The following is a 19,267-nucleotide window of genomic DNA, read 5'->3' as shown; positions in this document are numbered from 1 at the left end:
TAAATGCTACATAATTAGAATGCACTCAATGCAACATACACTCCAAAGACCACTAAATGCCACATAATTAAACACAACTAAATACAACATACACTCCACACAATACCACTAAGTTCCACATTATATACAACATAATTACACTACACTCAATGCAACATGCACTCCAAACAATACCGCTCAGTGCCACATAATTATATGCTATATAAATACATTGCATTCAATGCAACACACACTCCAAAGCAAGTATAAAAAAAATAGAAGACATTTTTAATTAAAATCTTTTTTAATAAGGTTTTTCAGTTGTATATAATGTCATCTTCGTTTCTATAAAGGTAACAAAAATGCTTAACACTTTGTATTATAACTTTTCAACATAATGCACAGCAGCCACAATGCTCTACAATATACCCAAAAATTCGGCCTAAACACATAAGGTCCCAAAGGCGAGACCTATTGGCTATGCCAATGCTTGTTAATTATGTGACTGATGCACAGCAAGGTCTCCAGAAGTTTTCACTGTAAGGTTCTTGACAACAAATGCCGACTTTCAAATGTGCAACATGAGTCTCAAAGAGGAAAGAAAAGCTAAAGTGTAAGTCAAAACCTTCCTCAAGGATGGTAAAAAGCATAGGTAATACCAACTAAGTCTGGCTTATAAATGAAGGTGTCTCTTCAGTCATTAATGGGTTTAGGCGCTCAACAGCCATCATGCATGCAATCGGTCACTGACGATTCTATTTATGCATCCATTTGTCCACCCTCTGACTCATTCTTGCATTAACCTACTTACACAAATTCAACATACGCAAAATAAATTAAAAGCAAAGTAGAAAAAAGAAATCATGCTCCCTCCTAAACATGGAGCAAAAATGCTTGCAACAAATGAAATTAAACTAAGTGGGTGGCCTTCTAGCAAAGGTGTTTTACGTAGTGTATCACTGTACTAATGATCCAGCATCATCACTACATTTAGAACAAAGTCTTGGAATAATTCATTAACGATACACTATGGTCAATACCACTTCATGGTCGGCAGGTGGTGGCCATGGAGGATGCGGCACCACAGATAGAATCAGCTGCTTGGGGAACTGTAGTATGCTTCAATAAATTAAAGTTTTGAGGGGAATAAAAAAAATGAAAAGGGATCTACAAAAGGAGAAAATGGAAAACTAGCTGTCCCACAAGCTGCGGCACTGAAGTACATACGTTTTCGACGGATATGCATGTGATCATATAAATGCTGTCACTCACAGGGCAAAAGACCCAATGACTAAAGCAGACTGATCCATTACGCCAGAAGTACACTGTTATGGATGGAAGCAGAGTGCAAATAAGAATCACACAGAACAGTAGAATAGGGCTCTTTGGGAGTTTGGGGTGGGGAGGGGTGTATATGCACAAAAATAATGTGTAACCATCTATTCGTAGCATATAGCGTTGTAGTTCACATGCAATACATGCTTCTGCCATCTATTGTTGCGACTCCTACTTCCAGAATGCATCAGCACAGCGGCTTCGCCTCAGATTGTTTTCCAGTCAGCAGGCAGGTAGTGTAAGTGGAGGGCATTGAGAAGACAGCGTGCTGTGCATAAGAACGTGAGAATAATAAAGAAATAGAAAACATCTGATCAACAGTAACTTCTGGGGAGGATAGGGGGGCGGATGTGAATCTACAGCAGGTTACAGAATAAGTAGTCATTTCTATTTGTAGCATGTGTGGTTGTAGATACACATGCGCTACTAAGATTGTAAACTAGTCCCCCCAGCCAGCAGGTGTTTGGAAAAGTGGCCTTGACCAACTAGCACATATTGCAGCACCCACACAGTAGTGCTAAGTGAGCATGTGTGGCATTAACCAAGTAGCAGCCTTAAAGATGTCCAAGAGGGATATTATCAAGAAAGGCTAGTGTAGCTCCCTTTTTCCAGGTTGAATGTGCTCTTGGTGGCACAGGAAAAGTACGCTTCGCTTTAGCACAGCCGGTTTGAGTACATTTAACTATCCATCTAGCAATGACAGATTTGCTAAATCCCACAGTGGTGTGCTATTGACAGTCTGCAAGAAGTTGATTGAACTTTAATGGTTTAGTTCTATCAATATAATACATGAGTGCTATTTTTACATCAAGAGTTTTAAGCACCCTTTCAGTTACCGACTATGGCTGTTGTAAAAAGAAAACCAGGTACCTTAATAGTTTAGTTGATGTGAGAATTCTAGGCAGGAACTTAGGGTTAGTGCGAAGAACTACCCTGTCCCTATGGACCTGCATTCTATGTTTTCTGTATTTTAAGAGCTTGAAGCTCACTAATACATCCGAGTGAGGTAACTGCTAAGAGGAAGGCCACCTTCCAAGTCATGAAATGTAAGGCACACAAGTATGCAGGCTTGAAAGGAGGGCCCATAAGCCAAACGAGTACCACAGTTAGATTCCATACAGATGCGAAGGTGTCTTTGGAGGGATAACCTTTTTAACCCTATATCAAATGTTTTAATGACAAGTACACTGAACACAGAAGAATAGTGTATTTTGGGGATATGCTGCAACTGCTGATAGGTAGTCAAACTCTAGATACTCAGGTGCCAAACAGAGTTTGAGCTGTTTGGGATTTGGGTATCTGAATTGAACCAGATGTTGAGTAAGAAGGTCCACCCTGACAGGGAGCTTCTTGTGAAGACTAACTTCTTGAGGAGCATCAAGTACCAAGTCTGTCTTGCGAAGGTTGATGAGACTAGGATTAGAGTCATGGACATTTGCCACATCTTCCTTTCCACATACGGAATGAGGGGAAGAGGTGAAAAAGTGTACGCAAATGTCCCTGACCAGTTCATCCATAGTGCATGGTCCATTGATTGTGGGTCTGGCACCAGCGTTTTGGCGTTATGCGTTTTTGCAAGTAGTCAAAAGGTGTATTTTGGGAGTCACTTAGCATTGGAAGTACTTTAGAGAACTTGCAGGTGAATGTTCTACTCGTGTACCTGTTGATGCATCCTGCTGAGCAGGTCTGCAAAATTGTTCACCAAAATCTCAATGGCCATTTGAAAGAGCTGGAGGGAGAGGACTCTCCCTACTTCTCTATGAAGGACATGACTGTTATGTTGTGTGTCTTTTGCAGTACTGTTTTCGCCCTGAGGTGTGAGAGAAAAGTTTTTTAGGGTTACCCTAATGGCTAACAGTAGCAAGCGATTGATGTGATGACTCTGGTGCTGTAGCACCCAAATTCCTTGAATTTTCATTTGGTGGATTTGGGCACACACCCCACTAACAATGCACCTGTGCTGACACTCCCCTGCAAAAGAGGGTGAAGAAACGGTCTGACCAACAACAAGCTTTTGCCGTTTCATTAACTGAGCCTTGGGCCCTGATCAATACCAACACTGATCTTCCTAATGTCCGTCCACTTGTGCCCACTGCTATGAAAGGCACTCTTGTAATCCACACAAATGTAACTGGGGTTTTGGCACAACTACTCCACAGGAAGCCGTCATTCTTAACAGTCTGATTACAATGCATACCGTGATGGGACAGGGTATCTGGGGAAAACATAGTCCATGGCTGTTAGAATGCCATCATCCACAGCAGTTTGGGGTATGTCTTTGTTGTCTGTGTATTAAAGATCCTAGAGAAGGCTGATCTTAAAGTCTAGCTTGAGAGTAGAGATACTGCTAAGTGTGTGATAGGTATTGATTTTTGCTGCAGCTTTTTGTCAGTCATCTAAGTAAGGCAATATGTGAATGGCTTTGTAAATACCTTTGGGGTTGCAGTAACCTGAAAGGTTGACACCTTCAACTGATAGTGTTTTCCACTTACCATGGAACCTACGATTCCAGTGGTCTGCTCAATGTATCAGGATATGAAAGAATGTGTATTTCAGAGCCAGTACCATCGAAAAGTCACCTTGACAAAACTAGGGGATGACCTAAATGGAATAGCAACATGTGAAAGTGTTTGTCACAGATGAACCCAATGGTCTAAGGTCAAGGATCGGACTGAGTGTGCCATCTTTTTTGGGAATAAGGAAGTAGATGGAGTACACGCCTTCCCCTTAAAGGTGTATAGTAACTAGTTCTACGGTGCCCTTTGCTAGGAGTGTCTGCCCCTCTTCCTCAAGAAAGTCAACGTGGTCTGAACACAGAATATGGTGGCGGTAGAGATGTAGGTAAGGGGTGTGGGAAATTCAAGGCAGTACCTTTCAACACAATGGATAGGATCCCCTGATCCTATGTAATGGTTTTAGAGTGTAAAAGCATGGTTCATCCCAAAAGGTGTAGTGTGATCTGGACAAAGGAAAGGGAATCACTGCTTTGCAGCACAGGTGCCCCCTGTAGGGTAACTCCTATCTCTATCCAGCCATGCTCTCTTTAGGTCACTGAAAGGACTTACTTTGCTGAGGACCCCAAAGGTTAGTTGGTACTGCGGGCAAAAGGGTCTCTGTGCAGAACCCCCCTTGCAGGTTACCTCCTCTGGTGTAATGTTTGCGGAAACTAGGTTTTTGAGAGGGGGGGACTTTAGGGCACCCATAGACGTCACTATATCTGTTTTCTTTTTAGGATTTTTTTCCCAGATTTATGGACGACCTGTGGCCTGAAAGATGTTCACCATTAAAAAGGTACATTTAGGAGGGGCTGTTGCACCCCTAGACTACATCCCGATACTTTAAGTCATGCTCTCTTGTGGAGGATGACACTAGTATTGATCCCCCTAGCAGCTGTATCCGCTGCATCAAGGGCACATCATGTAGTGGCATTACTGATACTTTTATCCTCTGCAACGAGCATCTCTCTCCTCTTTTGGTGAGCCTCACGAAGATGCTTCACAACCTCCTCCCTAGCTTCCCAATGGTACTGCTTGTCCCTTAAATGGAGATCCACCTTATTAGCAATATGCTGTCCCATAGGCCTCCCTCTTAGCAGCAGCATCTACTTCTCGACTCTTCATCAGGGGGAGGAGTATCCCCTGCAGCTTGTGCCAAGGCCCACTTACAGCAAGTGTGCATTACTAATGAGTCTGGGATAATATTCCCTTTAATGTAAGCTGGGATTTTCAGGAGGGTCATACTTTTTTCCAATTCAGCGAGTTACCCCTCTGGCCTTGATTGGATCTTTGAAATTATCAGTGGTCTATTTTAAGATGTCCTAGAGCCTGGGCAGCTTACTGAAATACTGCTCCGTTTCCGACAAAGTTTCCAGTAGGAAATCGTTCTCACCTTCAATTCAATGTAGCTTGATTTGGTGGTGCGGAGCATCATGTGGTGGGCACGGATGGACAAACCATTGTTCAGGATCTGGGTCATCCTGTGGGCCAACTATATATTCTTCCCAAGGATCCTCAGAATAGGCTATACATTTGGGTTGTATGAATAGTAAGGGCTACCTGCATTGGGGTCCATGTCCTGTGTGTCAGGTGGTAGGAAAAGTGGAGGCAAAGGAGACGGTGGTGGTGGAGGAGAAAGTGTGGAAGGCAGTGGCTGGAAGGATGTAGAGTTAATAGCCATATGACTAACTCTCTTAGGGCTTGATGGTGCTACAAGAGGAAAGGAATGTCGTTCCTTGAAGGCAAGGTGCAATTTATTTAGAATGAGAGGAGTGCTGGTGCTGGGGGTCTAGTGGGTATCTTGCCAGTATGTGGGGAAAAAACGTTTTTCTGCTTCTCATACTGGACGTTAACTAGTCTTTCAAATTTGGATCTCTCCAAGGTATATGACCATGGCATAGAGGGGGCTTTGGCATGGACTTTGAGGCCTCGATGCTCTGGCTCTTAGCCATCAACTTTAACTCAGAGATAAGCAAGACGATGGTGTGGGGCCAAGGTATAAGTCGTTTCGGCACTGGGCTGAGTCTTGTGCAGACAGAGTACGGCTTTAGAGTCAAGTGAGGCTTCTCAGTGCACGGGCCGTTCTTGGCTTTGCTAAACATCTAGCTGACCTTAGGAGGTGCAGACCTCAAGGGTTTTGGCCTCTTTCAGCTCAACACTTGCCTCAACGTCCTACTCCCCTGGGAACAGTGCTCTGCCTGAACCACAGAGTAATTCAGGGTTCAATAGTGACCTGAAGGTGCAGGTGGTGAGCGTGATGTAATCTTGGCCTACAAACCTTAAGCTGAGGTCTGCTGTGGGGTCAGTTTGAGAAACTCTGCCTTTTCTTTAACATTGGAGGTCTCCAAGAAACAGTCCTCTGTTTCTTTCTGCCCCTGATCATAGGCATGTGTGAAGGGCTACGTCTTATTCCTAAACTTCAGGCGTGTCTTTGGTACCCAAGATGTTGGGTATCTGGATAACTCTTCATGCAGCATCTTATAATGTGCCCTCCCTCCTAGGTCTGAGTCTTTTTTTCAGTGGAAGGCAAGGCAGGTGTCACAGGGCCATTCTCTGTGTTATGAGGGACAGGCACAGGTTACAGACTACAAGGCTATCTGCCCAGGAGTATTTTGAATTACACTTAGGGCAAAACTGGAATGGTGTGCATTCAAAACTCAGTTCCAGGTGCATTCTCAAGGAACACCCCAACCAGCCTGAAAGGAGTAACAGCAAGTTGAAGTAGCAGTACAATTGTGAAGTTGATTCAGAAATTCAGATTTATTTGATGCAAAGTAGATTCTTTTGTTGGGATACAAGAGGGAGCTGCAGAATGTAAATGTAAATGTAAATGTAAATGTACAGGAATTTATATAGCGCAAATCACCAAGCGGTCTCTAAGCGCTTGCTTAGGGAACCCGTCCTGGTATTCCCCTGTGAAATAACCCGGCAGGGCATCCGCAAGGTGAAAGCCAGGCATCCCACCGCGAGGGGCCGTTGTGGAGATTAAGCAAGCTATTGCCCAGAGTCGCAGAGTGTGAACCCATGAATCGAGTAGGCACCGGAGCGAGAATTGTCGAGGCCATGGACATTATGGACTCAAAACCCAGCCGAGCCGGGAATTGAACCCTGGTCCCGGGCTGACCTCTCCTTCCAGGTCTGCCTCCTCTAACCAGTGAGCCACACTTCTCCACAGAACCCAAAACAGACCTGAATCTAGGCAAGTCAGTGCATATACTGCTTCGACTTTAGTTGGTTCCGATGGAATAAATCTGAGGTCAAACCATTGTGCTAACAGTTCTTATAACTCTGATTTCTTTGAAGATAACAATTTGCAAATATTAGAATTAGCATCAGATAGCAGGAGTATTCAGAGCATAATATCTACAGCCACATGTTCTACAATCAGATATCTATATATATATATATATATATATATATATATATATATATATATATATATATATATATATATATATATATATATATATATATATATATAGAGCGAGAGAGAGAGAGAGAGAGAGAGAGAGAGAGAGAGACTGTGTATATATTAGTGTGGTGTTACAACCAGAGCTGCCAACTTCGAAACTATTGATCCAGGTTGAAGTCTTGGCGTCACCTCAACATCCTGTGATTCTGGGCAAATCCCGTTATCTCCCCGTGCCTCAAAATTTTTTAAAAAGTGTCCTTGTATAAAGTAACTAGTGCTCACGTAAAGCGCTCGAACACCTTTGGGTCGAGTGCGCGCAATAATACTCTGCAAAACATGGGGGTGGATGGGAGATTTTTTTTTTTTTTAGCAAGATCCTGCAATCCTAACACGCAAATTAGCCCATCAGGCTAGTCAAAGTGATTCTAGCAAAACGTATTACAGTGCAAATCTTTTACCTCTTAGGGTTTGTGAATGTGGGTCACAGACACCAAACTCCTTGCCTATAAGGGTAGCCAGTGAGATTTTGTATGCATATATATGTCTGGAGGCTTTAACACGGTGTAGTAACAATCCACTCTTAAAGGCCTATTGGTTTGTTCTACATTCCTAATATATAAATCTCACCTACATACTTGGTCATGATTTTTTATAATAAACAGATTGGACTTATGGTATCTGAAATAACTTATTCCCCATGAACCAACCACAGGCTTCAGGATTGGTTTGTCAAAATAACCAGATAAAATCAACTGAATAGAGCATACATTTTTCCACAAAGCAACCATTCGGTCCATTGTAATAAATTACAAATCTGTTCAAAACACCAGTTGTCAAAACATTATATAGTCCCCATAAGATGGCCTAATAAGGATTAACACAGTGTAGACCTTCTATCGCCATGGTTTGCGGGAGTGGATGACCAACACCAAAACCTTCTTCTACTGTGATAATCTGTAAATTTCCATATAAAAGAAATACCTGATTACAGGTATTAGCACAGAGTAATCACAATCCAACATAAAAATCTATTGGCTTTTCTACCTTCTTTTCACAATAAGCTAGTCAAGCCTACTGGGTTTGTCATAATGTTTCATAATAAACAAGCCTACAGAATTGAGCGCTAATGAATTGTGCATAAAGCTAGTAACCATCATGCTTGCTGTTATAACACTGCAAAGATGTAAAAAATGACAAATGTGCAATCCCTCGCAAAAGGGCGTTTAAAAGAATCACAGGGAAACATTTCTACACCCCAGGGTTTGTCTTTGGGGGGAGAGACTACATAACTCTGCCCACTACAGTAATCTGACATTTCATGTACAAAAAAAAAAAAAACGCCTGTCTACAGCCTGTAACGCAAAGTGTGTAGAGAGGATCTGTTCCAGATTTTTTTGGGGGTATCGGAAACCAAGAAGGGCGCTTAAATGGATGACTCTTCCAAGTCATTTTTAGGTCTCGTGAGCCAAAGGCTCTAAGAGACATTTTATATCTGGGCTTTTCAAAGTGCTGCCGTGGCCTAAAGCTACAGTGCACGTGAACGTGCACAGCGCCATGTGTCTTTCCTTCGTAGCGATCGTGATCACTTTCACTTTCGCGGGCTCCTCTGTTGCTGGCATTCCCCCCTCCCCTCTCGTTTGTTTATTTTCTCTGGCTGCACGCATAGCCTGTTCCCACCTTCAATGAGCAATGGGTCGTTTTAAATTGCCCTGCCAAGCGCTCGCGCCACGCTCCGCCGGGCTTGTTTGTTTTCCTTTCACTGCCGTGTCACTTTCAGTGAAAGCCCCTCCCACTCCCTCCTCGTCAGCTTCATGTTTTTTTCCAGCGGCGGGCTTGTCTTGTGTTTTTTTACCCATTTCCCACGTCATTTGCCCCCGACTTGTATACGTGGGCAGAACTTCAGGTACTGACTGCCCCGTGCACGAGTGTCCTAAGACCTGATTACACCACTCATAGCGGATTGGCGCTTGCTTTCTGCTCTGCCCCACGTCTCTTCGTCACAATCGTTTACTTTGTCCATCTTCACTCTTTCATGTCAAAATGATAATCAAGCTGCTTCCCTTCTGCAGACACGACAGGGTAAACCCAAATAGGCAGTGCTTTGAAAATACACAAAAACGCATGTCTTTGCAACCCAGACACTTTTGATATATGCACGGTCGAGCTGCTTTTCCACAAATGATAACCGTACAGGAACAGAGCTTTTGGAGTCTCACATTGCAATGTATTTTTTTTTTATTTCATTCAGTATAAAGGATAGGATTTTTAAACTAAGAGCTGCGCAAAACGGTACTTGTGCGGTCTCCTTCTGAAAGACACTTCAGTGCAGAGCACACGTCGTAATGACATCACTTTTTTTTCTCCATATATCATCAATTGGGTACCAAAATATCTCAACGTTACAATATTTTGAACAGGCATATTAAACCCAGAAATTACACTCGCTCTTACCTACTGCCGTCGCGGGACAGCAAACGCAGGGACCACCATGGGCACCAAAAGATCTAGCTACGCCACTGGCTGGGATGTGAACTGGGTCAGAGGCAATTGACATGCACCCTCCATATGGAAGCGTCAAGGCCTGATGGAAAGAGGATTGCAGTGACTTCAAAGCATATCTGTTTTTGTCAGGCTGTCACCGGTCCTGTCCTACCAGACATTAGCCTTGCAAAATTGCCCCTTTTCTCTTCCCTCACGTGCCCTTCCTTCTGGAGTATGCCCGGCTAGTTCATCATACGATGAACAGCTTTAAAGTTCACTTTTTCCTCTGGCTACACAAGAGTACCCAAAAGTCAACATGCTTTTATTGTAACTTAGATTTGCAGGCTTCGTCACTGGGACCCGAGGCCCACCGGCCGCCGGGATGTTCTTCAGAGGGTAATTTTCATATTGTCTCTTGGAAAAACATCTGTCTCTCGAGGCTAATATGCAAAGGGCGGGCACCGATTGAGAGTAGACGCGGGTCTGGTTTGTAACTGTACCATTATGCAAAGCACTTCACGTGGCGCCACGCGCTTCTCTGTGCACCCTGGCCGGTCGCGTGCATGGGATGTGCGTCATCAGCTCTGAGTCCAGGTGTTTCTGTAGGGAACGGGCCGGGGGCAGGGAGGGGTGCTTGGCGCGCAGATTTTAAAAGATAGAAAGCCCTGATGTTGATTTATACCCCATGACAGAGTAGGTGACTAGAATGTTATGTTACAGAGATCTGTGCAGCGTTGCATTGCACTAATATGACCTCGCAGCGCTGCCCGAGATGAATCTCATTGAAAGTGCCTGTTGGTTGCAAGGGGTGTTTAAATACATTAATCGAACGAAAAGCAGAAGAAGTGACACCTGGGCACATCTACCCGCCCTTCATCACCACGAAATCCCACCTAGAGCTGTATTGGCAGTACGAATTCGCAAGACCTGACAGATAGTCAGCGGCTCAAAGATTCCCAACATCTATGATATATGTGTATTGCAGCCAGCTTTCGCCTGGTTACCCTGTAATTCTAGCGGCCCGGCCGCCGCCGGGGTCACAGGCTTGTTATCAGCTGTGTACTTCAGCACAAAACCATCAGCGATCGGGGGGCGCGCGAGGCACTTCACAAGGCCACCCCCGCCATTCAGGTTGAGCTGAGGCCTTTAGCCAAATGTTTACTCGCGTGAGGAGGAGGCGCGAGGCTAGCGTAAGACGGGCTGATAATACAGGACAGAAGACTGGGGAGCGGGGTGTGCTAGGAGCATTAACCCCCTGCGCTGTAACCAGCATGCGGCATTTGTACACCTACCAGTGTGTCAGTGGGTGCACCGGGTGAGGCTGAGCCCCACACACACTCGGACCCCCTGCTCGCGCGGCTCAGAGGTGCACCTGGGCACAGACTCTTTGTACGGCACAGACCCCCTCGGAAGGGAGTGTGCATGAGGGGAGGCGAGGAGGGTGGGGCTGGCTCAATAAAAAGAATGGGTTTGCTTTTCTCATCACCACCCCAGCGAGGTATAAGCAGGCTCCCCACGGCCCTCATTGTCTATGCCCTTTGTGTACCCCTCGTGAGTTATGCTTAAGGAGTGCAGCGGGGCACGGAGGCGGGAAACCTGTCCTCTTCCGTGCGCTGTTCTGCATTTATCCTGACTATTTTTGACAACTTAGAAAAACAAGCATTTGCAATGCATTAGGTCTCGCATTTACGCGAGTTTGAGCTATTGACATTGCAAATAACAATGCCTATTGGCATTGTCATTTACAATGCCAATAGCTTTAACTCGTGTAATTGCGAGACCTATTGCATTGCAAATGCTTGTTTGTTATATTATTGGGCATCCATGATACAACATATGGGGATCCTTTTAGTTTGGGTTAAGGCTGAAATTCAGTTAGCTAGCAGACCAACCATATACGAAATTGGGCTGGGGAACGAAGCAAACAGCTGCCTGGTTAGGATAGCAGAACCTAGCTACTATAAAAAGACTAAATTCTTAAAGCTGCTTATTCAGTCTCGAAACAAATTCGGCGTAGATGAAGATCCTAAATACTATACTTCATTATCGGCTTCCGGTATCCTCCCATTAATCTTTCAGGACCATATTACATTTACATGGGGGACTAAGGGAGTTTTCTTTCTGGGTGATTTTTTTGATGGAGGCCAACTTCTTTCATTCGTTAATTTACAGGGGAAATTAACAAGACTTTTTTGAATATTTACAGGTTCGAAGTTTTTTAGGGAGAAGTATGCATGGATCAGATCTAAGGTTTGATAAGATTCCTCTGATCGAAATAATACGGAAAAAATCTCCGATAGGAAAGATTTATCAACAATTACTGGAAGCTCTCACTGATATCTACACTTGGAATATAAAGTGGGAAAGCAAGCTGGGAAAGATAGGAATAAACATTGAGGAATGTTTGGATTTGGCGAATCAGATTTTAATAACTGAAGTCTCCGGAGCCAGTATTTTGTGTCTGTCATTGATCTTTATTATACTCCAGGAAAGATTGCTAAGTGGAGGGATTTGAGGGGAGGAAATATAAGTGTATATTGCAGGCAGCAGATTCTGTTCATATGTTTTTTTCTTGCCCTAGACTGGGTGTCTTTCTGCAAGAGGTCTAACATTTTCTGGCTATTATCTTAGGGATTCCGATACCTATCACGGCCGATCTTGTAATTCTGGGCTTAGGATTTGACATGGAAGGAAATACAAGGCCGAGATCTACGACCGGATTTTTGTTTATTGCAATGGCTATTGTTCGCTTATGTATCACTTCCGAATGGATAAGTCCCGATCCCCCTACGTTTAGTAATTGGCGATCAAGGCTGTTACCTATCTATAACTTACAATCTTCAATATATAAATTAAGAGGACGAAGAAAAAGGGCCTTGGGCTATCATATATGGGCTCCTGTACAAATTGGCTGCAGTAAGCCTGGGAAATATATAAACATATATTGTTTGTATTCTATGAGCTTTTGTTTTTGTCGGATTACTCCTTTTTTGTTAAACAGGGGGGGATAGTGGACCTCGATCCAAACTCTCGGCTTTATTCGAGAATTATGCAGTATATCTGTTTATTATCTTTTGTTATTCCAAGCTTGCCATTGCATTCTGTGTGTCGTGTCTTCTGATGAATATGCCAAGACTTATTGTAGCGAAATTGCCGTTGTATAAAAACGGGGATAAAATAATTTAAAAATAATTTAAAACAAGCATTGGCATAGCCAATAGGTCTCACCTTTGGGACCTTGTAAGTGTTTAGCTGGACCTATTGGCTTTGCTAATATGTTTAAGCTATGTTGTAGATAAGTGTGGCTTGTGTGTAGCAAAGTAATAGTAAAAAGTGTTGTAAGCATTTTGTTACCTTTTCTATAATTAAGATGATATGTATACCTGAACAACCTTATTAAAAAGAGAATACAAAAATGTTTATTTTTTTCTTTTTTGGGAGGGAATGTTGGCAACTATTTCCTGCCTGTTCTATTGATTGTTTTGGTTTGTCTATCCCGACATCATGACTGCTCAGGCGAGTCCGCGCCAGTTCGGGCTGCTTATGGCTGCTTTAGTGACCGAGAAACCACACCAAAGCCATGTATCCTGTAGCAGGCCCCTGCACCCACGATAGGTCAAGCCCCAGATCACGACACCCCATCAGAGCAATGGAGCGCATTCCTAATACTGAACGGATTCACCACTTTCATTGGTGCAGCAGGTGGTTTGGCCCTGGGGCAATGGCGCGTGAGGGGCCCACAGCACCCCAAATCAGGCCTGTTTTACGACCAAAACAGTTGCAGTGGGAGAAATTTTCCTTGCTGTGCCACTGTTTACTGGCAACGCTGAAATGCACGTATATGTGTAGATATCAGCGCTCAGAAGGTACCGGAAGGAGCCATAGGCGATTTGCAACACACCTAAAATATGTATGACTGACTGGAGCTATTAGATTGACTTTTCTATGTTTGCCAATGTTAGTCTGCAATAGGTGAGTGTGTGGAAGGGCAGGGGCTGAGTAAGATAAGATTAGGTGGTTTATATTATGAGAAAGAGCCATTGCATCATACATTAGAAAACCTTTGAGGTATTAGAAAAAAAGAGAGGAATAGATGGGGGCGAAGGGGGAGAGGAGGGAAAGCGGAGTAGGGGGTAGAGAAGGGATAGTGGAGGGAGGCAGACCTCCTGGGTAGGACATGCAAGAAGCTAAAGTGTAAATGAGAGAGAGGGTTGGTAGAGAGGCAAAGGTTAAAGAAATGTATAAGAGGGAAGAGAGAATGAGAGAGAAGGGGAAGAGTCGGTGGTGGAGAGGGGTTAAAAAAGAGAATGGGAGAAAGGGGAAAAGAGAAGGAAGGTGGAGAGGCAACACTGAAGGAAGTTGGAGTAGAAGTGTAGAAAATGGGGAGGGGCAGAGAAAATGAAGCTGGGGAAGAGTTATAGGGGAGGGGTAAGAGGGCATGCAGGATTTGAGAGGAGAGGAAATTATCAGGTAAGAGGTGGGTAACAAAAGACAAGAAGAGGGGGACTAAAGGGTTGACATAAGAACAAAAGGAGTGGTGGGGTGGGGGCATGAGATAGCGGAGTGAGGTCAAATGAAGGGCGGGTGTAAGAGGGATGAAGGCAGGGCAAGAAACAAGGGAAGAAAACGGACAAGGGTAGGAACGGGTGGGAGGCGGTATGAGGGCTGAATACGAGAGGCAGACCTAAAAAAAGAGAAAGCACCATTAGCAAGTCGATATTAAGAAACGTGTATATCAGCTATTCAAGCACATAGATGCCACACACTATATTTAGTTAGGGTGCCACAGTGCCCAGCAGTTGAATTAAAGGCTATCCTCAATAGTGAGGATCGTAGTCAGTGCTCAATCACAAACGGCATATTGTGCACGTAACCGTAGTAAAGGCTCCTCATTAAGAGATGCGGCATGATGAAAATAAGACCCCGCATCCGAATACGGAAAAAATAGTACCCATTAATGGAAATTGTTATGAGGCGTACTGCGCACACAAACCTAGTGGAGGCTAAATCTAAAAAAATGTGGCATGCTATTAAGTGTTGCATGATCCCAAATATGAAGCCACTTTAACATATGGTTACCTATGGTCACGCAGAATAAATAACATACGTTACGTACTACGTATAAACACATACACTGCAGAGTGCCAAAATACCGTAGATCTAATGACCAGAAGCCGCATCCATATAGGGCCAATCCTTAACTTAGTCAGATGCGTCCACGAGTATTTCCAAACAAGTCCAATATGGAGATCTAAACCGCGCGCAATGTTGAAACACATTTAAAGAATAAGCGGAGTGAAAGGGAAAGACTTCACCAACAAAAACAAACACGCGAGTGGTGCACTCGCCACAGCGAAACATCTGTTTTGAATTATCTCGCACACGTCTGGGCACGATAATTCAAAACAGATGGTGCCTGTGCAGGTAACTGCAAGTAATAGGCCGTGGGCGGAGCAAAGGTGGGACATGCACCCGCCTTTGCCCAATTGCGTGCGGTCTTTCTTAGAAAGACGCACGCAAAGGCCAATAGCCTCTGACCAAAAAAAACCACACGCACGAGCGTGTGGTCAGATTTTGAAGCCCCCTTACAAAAAGTCTTGCAGAGCAGCGCATGCGCGCTGGCTCAGGCGAGACCTAAAAACACATTAATATAGAGAAATCTATAAAGCTGGCAATAGACTAAGAGGGAATCAGTAGCAGTGGCCCAATGAACAGAAACTCAATGTTGGAGATAGTCTTACAAAGGAAAGACAACAAAGTTAAAAGTGGCGAGTGTGAATGTGATCTTCCATCTCATAAGAGATTGGGAGCTCAACCATCAGCAAAAAAACCCTAATGACTGTCATGGCAATATGTGTTACTGACATGTGGGGTGATCAGGCAATAACAACAAAGAGTAGGTAATAGGTAGGGATCCAAGACACAGCCTAAATAATGTTATGAATTAGGAACAGGGGTAAGACTTTATTGCAGACAGTCTGAAGCTCGGACCCACTTTTGTTTAAGGCAATTATGAAGCAAGAGTAACACGTAAGTTATCAGACATGCAAGAACACTCCAGGGTGACTAAATCTGGACACAACTGGTTTTGATCAGAAGAAAACTTCTAGCACCCTGAACTAGAGGAATGGTCTGACCAGCCCATGTCCCATTAGATTTTAGGGAAATTGTCAAATGCAAATCTGAGAAAAGAAACTCTCCAACTTGATGTCAAGCATTAGGAAACATTCACCATCATTTCATCAATATGACCAGCATGAAGAACTGCATTTGAACCTCACAATGTACAATAAGGTTGATTGCATCCACTAGGGATTTTACAACCCCCTGTGTTTTAAGGTTCACAACCCCTGTTCAGTTCTTCCCAGTCACTCTGAAGCTCAATACAAAGTGGAACCCTATATGAATGGACCCCACATAAGGGTGGGTGAGTGTTCTTGTCATGACAAATGTCTACCGTTAGCATGCTGGAGGGAAAACCTTTCCTTACCGAGTGACAATAAGTTTCATGATAATGAATAGACCTGGGTGTTTTGTGCGTTTGACAGTGGAGTAGGAGTTAATACTCACTGGTCTTTAAATACTCCAAGGGCCCCTTTATGTTTTGTGCACATGAAGCAAAGACCACAAAAAAAAATGGGAATACCTTCTTTGGCTTCTCTGTATTGAAGTCGTACACAATCTGGCTGCAAGTCACTTGATCATCACCATAGTCGGAGTCTGGCTCAATTTTAGTTCTTAAAACAAGCACATAGAAAGACATAGTATTTTAAGGAGGTGAATCAATATTTGATGCATTGAAATACATGTTTACAACACAACACAATTCACTCACAATTAAGCAGAAAAACAATGCAGTACGTTTTTGGGATGAGTGGAAAAGCAACTGATAGCAATTTTAGGAAGTTGGGGCAGGAGACTGTAGCAGAAACTCAGTTTTTCAGACCAACAAAGCACATGCCCTCAGAAAGATGGAGGCAAAAAGAACAATTGATGGCGGAATGCTAAACAATGTCAAACATTCACCCCCAGTAAAGAGATTTGGGTCTCAATCCATTTTCTTTTTGCTTACCACGCCATTCCAGTTTGTTCCCAGACATATGCAAATCAGCCTTGACCCTGCTCCCCATGGGAAGAGTCCATTAATTGTTCTTTTTGCATTTGCCACCTTAGTGGGACGGGTTTGCCCAGACGTGGGTCCAGTGCTCTCCTTGCCACTGGAGACAAGCTAGCCTGGCTGATGAGGGGTGATAGAAACCGGCTCTGTGACCTGGCAGTTCGTGCTGGAATGCTCCCATGGGGAGGAGGGTAAAAACTGATCTGCATATAGCTGGGTTTAAACTGAAATGGTCTGGGGAGAAATATAACTATGGATTTAGGCCCAGATCTTTGTACTGGGGTGAATGTTTGACATTGTTCAGGATTCTGTCCATCAATTGTTCTTTCTGCATAGTCAGAAACTTGGATGGCACCATTTCAAGAGCTGATTTTCAATATTTTACAAGATGGGAGCTCATGTTGGCTACACTGCAGTACAGCATATGTGACTAGGTAAACTAAACTTTTTCCTACAGTGCCCAACCGTATACTCCGCCACACTCCTTACGGTTAAAACCACTAAAGGTAAAAGTTGGCTCTGATATTGAGAAGAGTTTGGAATTACGCCCTTTAAAGCTCTCAGATGCAGAGCAATATGACAACAAAGTAAGGACACATGAAACATCCCATGCCGAACAGCCTGCAACAAAATAACTGTTCACTTATCAGTTATTCTAGACACATTGGGTGAGACCTACAACATGCAGGGCAGATTACTTGAGAAGGAACAAAATGGGTCATCAAGCTACCAACAAAAACATATGGTCTGAATGATGACATTCTCTGGTCTTCATTAGCTATGACAAATTAATATTGACAGTCTTCCCATAGGAGGTATTCCATTTTACAAGTTAATGGCCCGTGAACAGGGGATTTTGAGATGAGTGAAATCGTAGACTGACCGGGTAACAGGAACAGTTTCATATTGTCCCCACTTAGTAATATACAGAAAAACCCTGCTGTTTACCGTAGAGCTCATAATGTTTAGCTAGGTATAATGGTGGTTTGGTGCCATATATTTTTTCAACCCCTCCAAATTTGAACTGGCTTACAAACAGAGTACCAGACATTGAGGCAACTTGTACACCCACACTGGAAGCATACTTCTTTCTAACTGATGATAATTTAAAGCAAGAAAAAAGTCCTTCTTGAACCCAGCACACAAACTTTAGGCACTATGAGGGTATTTGCATGCCCAATCCTCATCTTTTTGTCTTTGGTTAGTGATAAGAAGTGAAAAAAGAATACTAATATGGGAGATTGAACTATAGACGTACTGCTCAATGTAGCGCCTGTTAAATGCCATTTTAATTGAAAACACTGTAGGATTCCACACTGAATGCATTAAGTGAGTTGTGACATCACTACGCATGTCCCTGTTACAAATGACTTGAATGAACACAGGCTCCTTCCCATTATATACAGTTAACCGATCCTTGTTTTCTCACTTGCGGGACAGTGAGAAAGGGTAGGCTCAATGCAGCAAATATGGATGGGGTCAAGTAAGTGATGCCGCTAATGGCAGTACGCAGAACCACCTCACTTGCCCTGAATGTTACATTTACCATCATTTATTAGTTCTACTATTCCACTTTATCTAGGTAGAAAGCCACTTGGTAGTCTGCTTCTCACGGGTCCCGAGGTGCACACTTACTACAGGATTTGGGTGAGAAACCAATTTTGCTTTACCAAGTGCTAAATGCTCAGTCCACTTCTTAAATAGATATATTTTTTGGGGCATTAATGTGTGTGTTTGTTATGGCTATACCCACTCAATTACAAATGTGGACCGCGTGGCAACTTCACATGTGGCACAAATTTAGCACATCGTGAATGCGGTCTCTGTTCATAAAAATGAAAAACTGAAGCATAATGTGGACAAAATATTACATTCTGCCAACCAGATTGTTTGTTTTATCTTACTTTGTACTATGCATGTATTCTTTTCAAGTCAGAAGCGTCTTTTGGACAATACATCAGAATAAGGGATGTAAGTCACAGAAGATACTGTTTTTACTTTTCTTACACTAAATACTGGTCACATCGAGGTGGGACTATAAAAGTATACCAAACAGGTCTCACATTTCAGTAGATTAGGTTTACATGGATGTCCTGGCGAAATGCCACTAATCTGGGTAGGACGATAAGGCATGAAACATTCAAAACCAGGGCTCAGAGAGCAAAGCAAATTAACAAATACAAAACATTGTTTTGAACGTTTCAGGTAGACTTTTAACAGATATAGAAAAAAGTGTTGTCAACAAGTGTTTAAAGCTTTGCACCCACTAAGGTAGGGAATGATTTGACCGTGAAAGTGGGTTTTATCAGATTTACATGTAACCTCAAACTGACGAAATACTTTGATAGTACACCTGAAATGAGGAAACCTTCATATTTGTAAATATGATGGCCTTATAAATATGAAACAGCTGATTTGATATGTCTACTTTGCAAAATTTAGAAGATT

General features: G+C 43.2%; 1 protein-coding gene across 2 annotated transcripts in view; it reads right to left on the bottom strand.

The window, feature by feature from the left end:
* Window positions 1-19,267, bottom strand: part of SETX (senataxin) — a 674,415-nt gene that overhangs the window by 421,576 nt on the left and 233,572 nt on the right. For both annotated transcript variants that reach the window (XM_085613922.1, XM_085613923.1), the window contains exon 8: window positions 16,349-16,439. In XM_085613922.1, the coding sequence (XP_085470048.1) occupies window positions 16,349-16,439 (91 nt within the window). The remainder of the gene's footprint in view (window positions 1-16,348; window positions 16,440-19,267) is intronic.

Source organism: Triturus cristatus, chromosome 1_2 (genome assembly GCF_964204655.1).
Source record: "Triturus cristatus chromosome 1_2, aTriCri1.1, whole genome shotgun sequence".
NCBI classification, from domain to species: Eukaryota; Metazoa; Chordata; class Amphibia; order Caudata; family Salamandridae; genus Triturus; species Triturus cristatus.
This window is presented reverse-complemented; position numbering and strand designations above follow the sequence as displayed.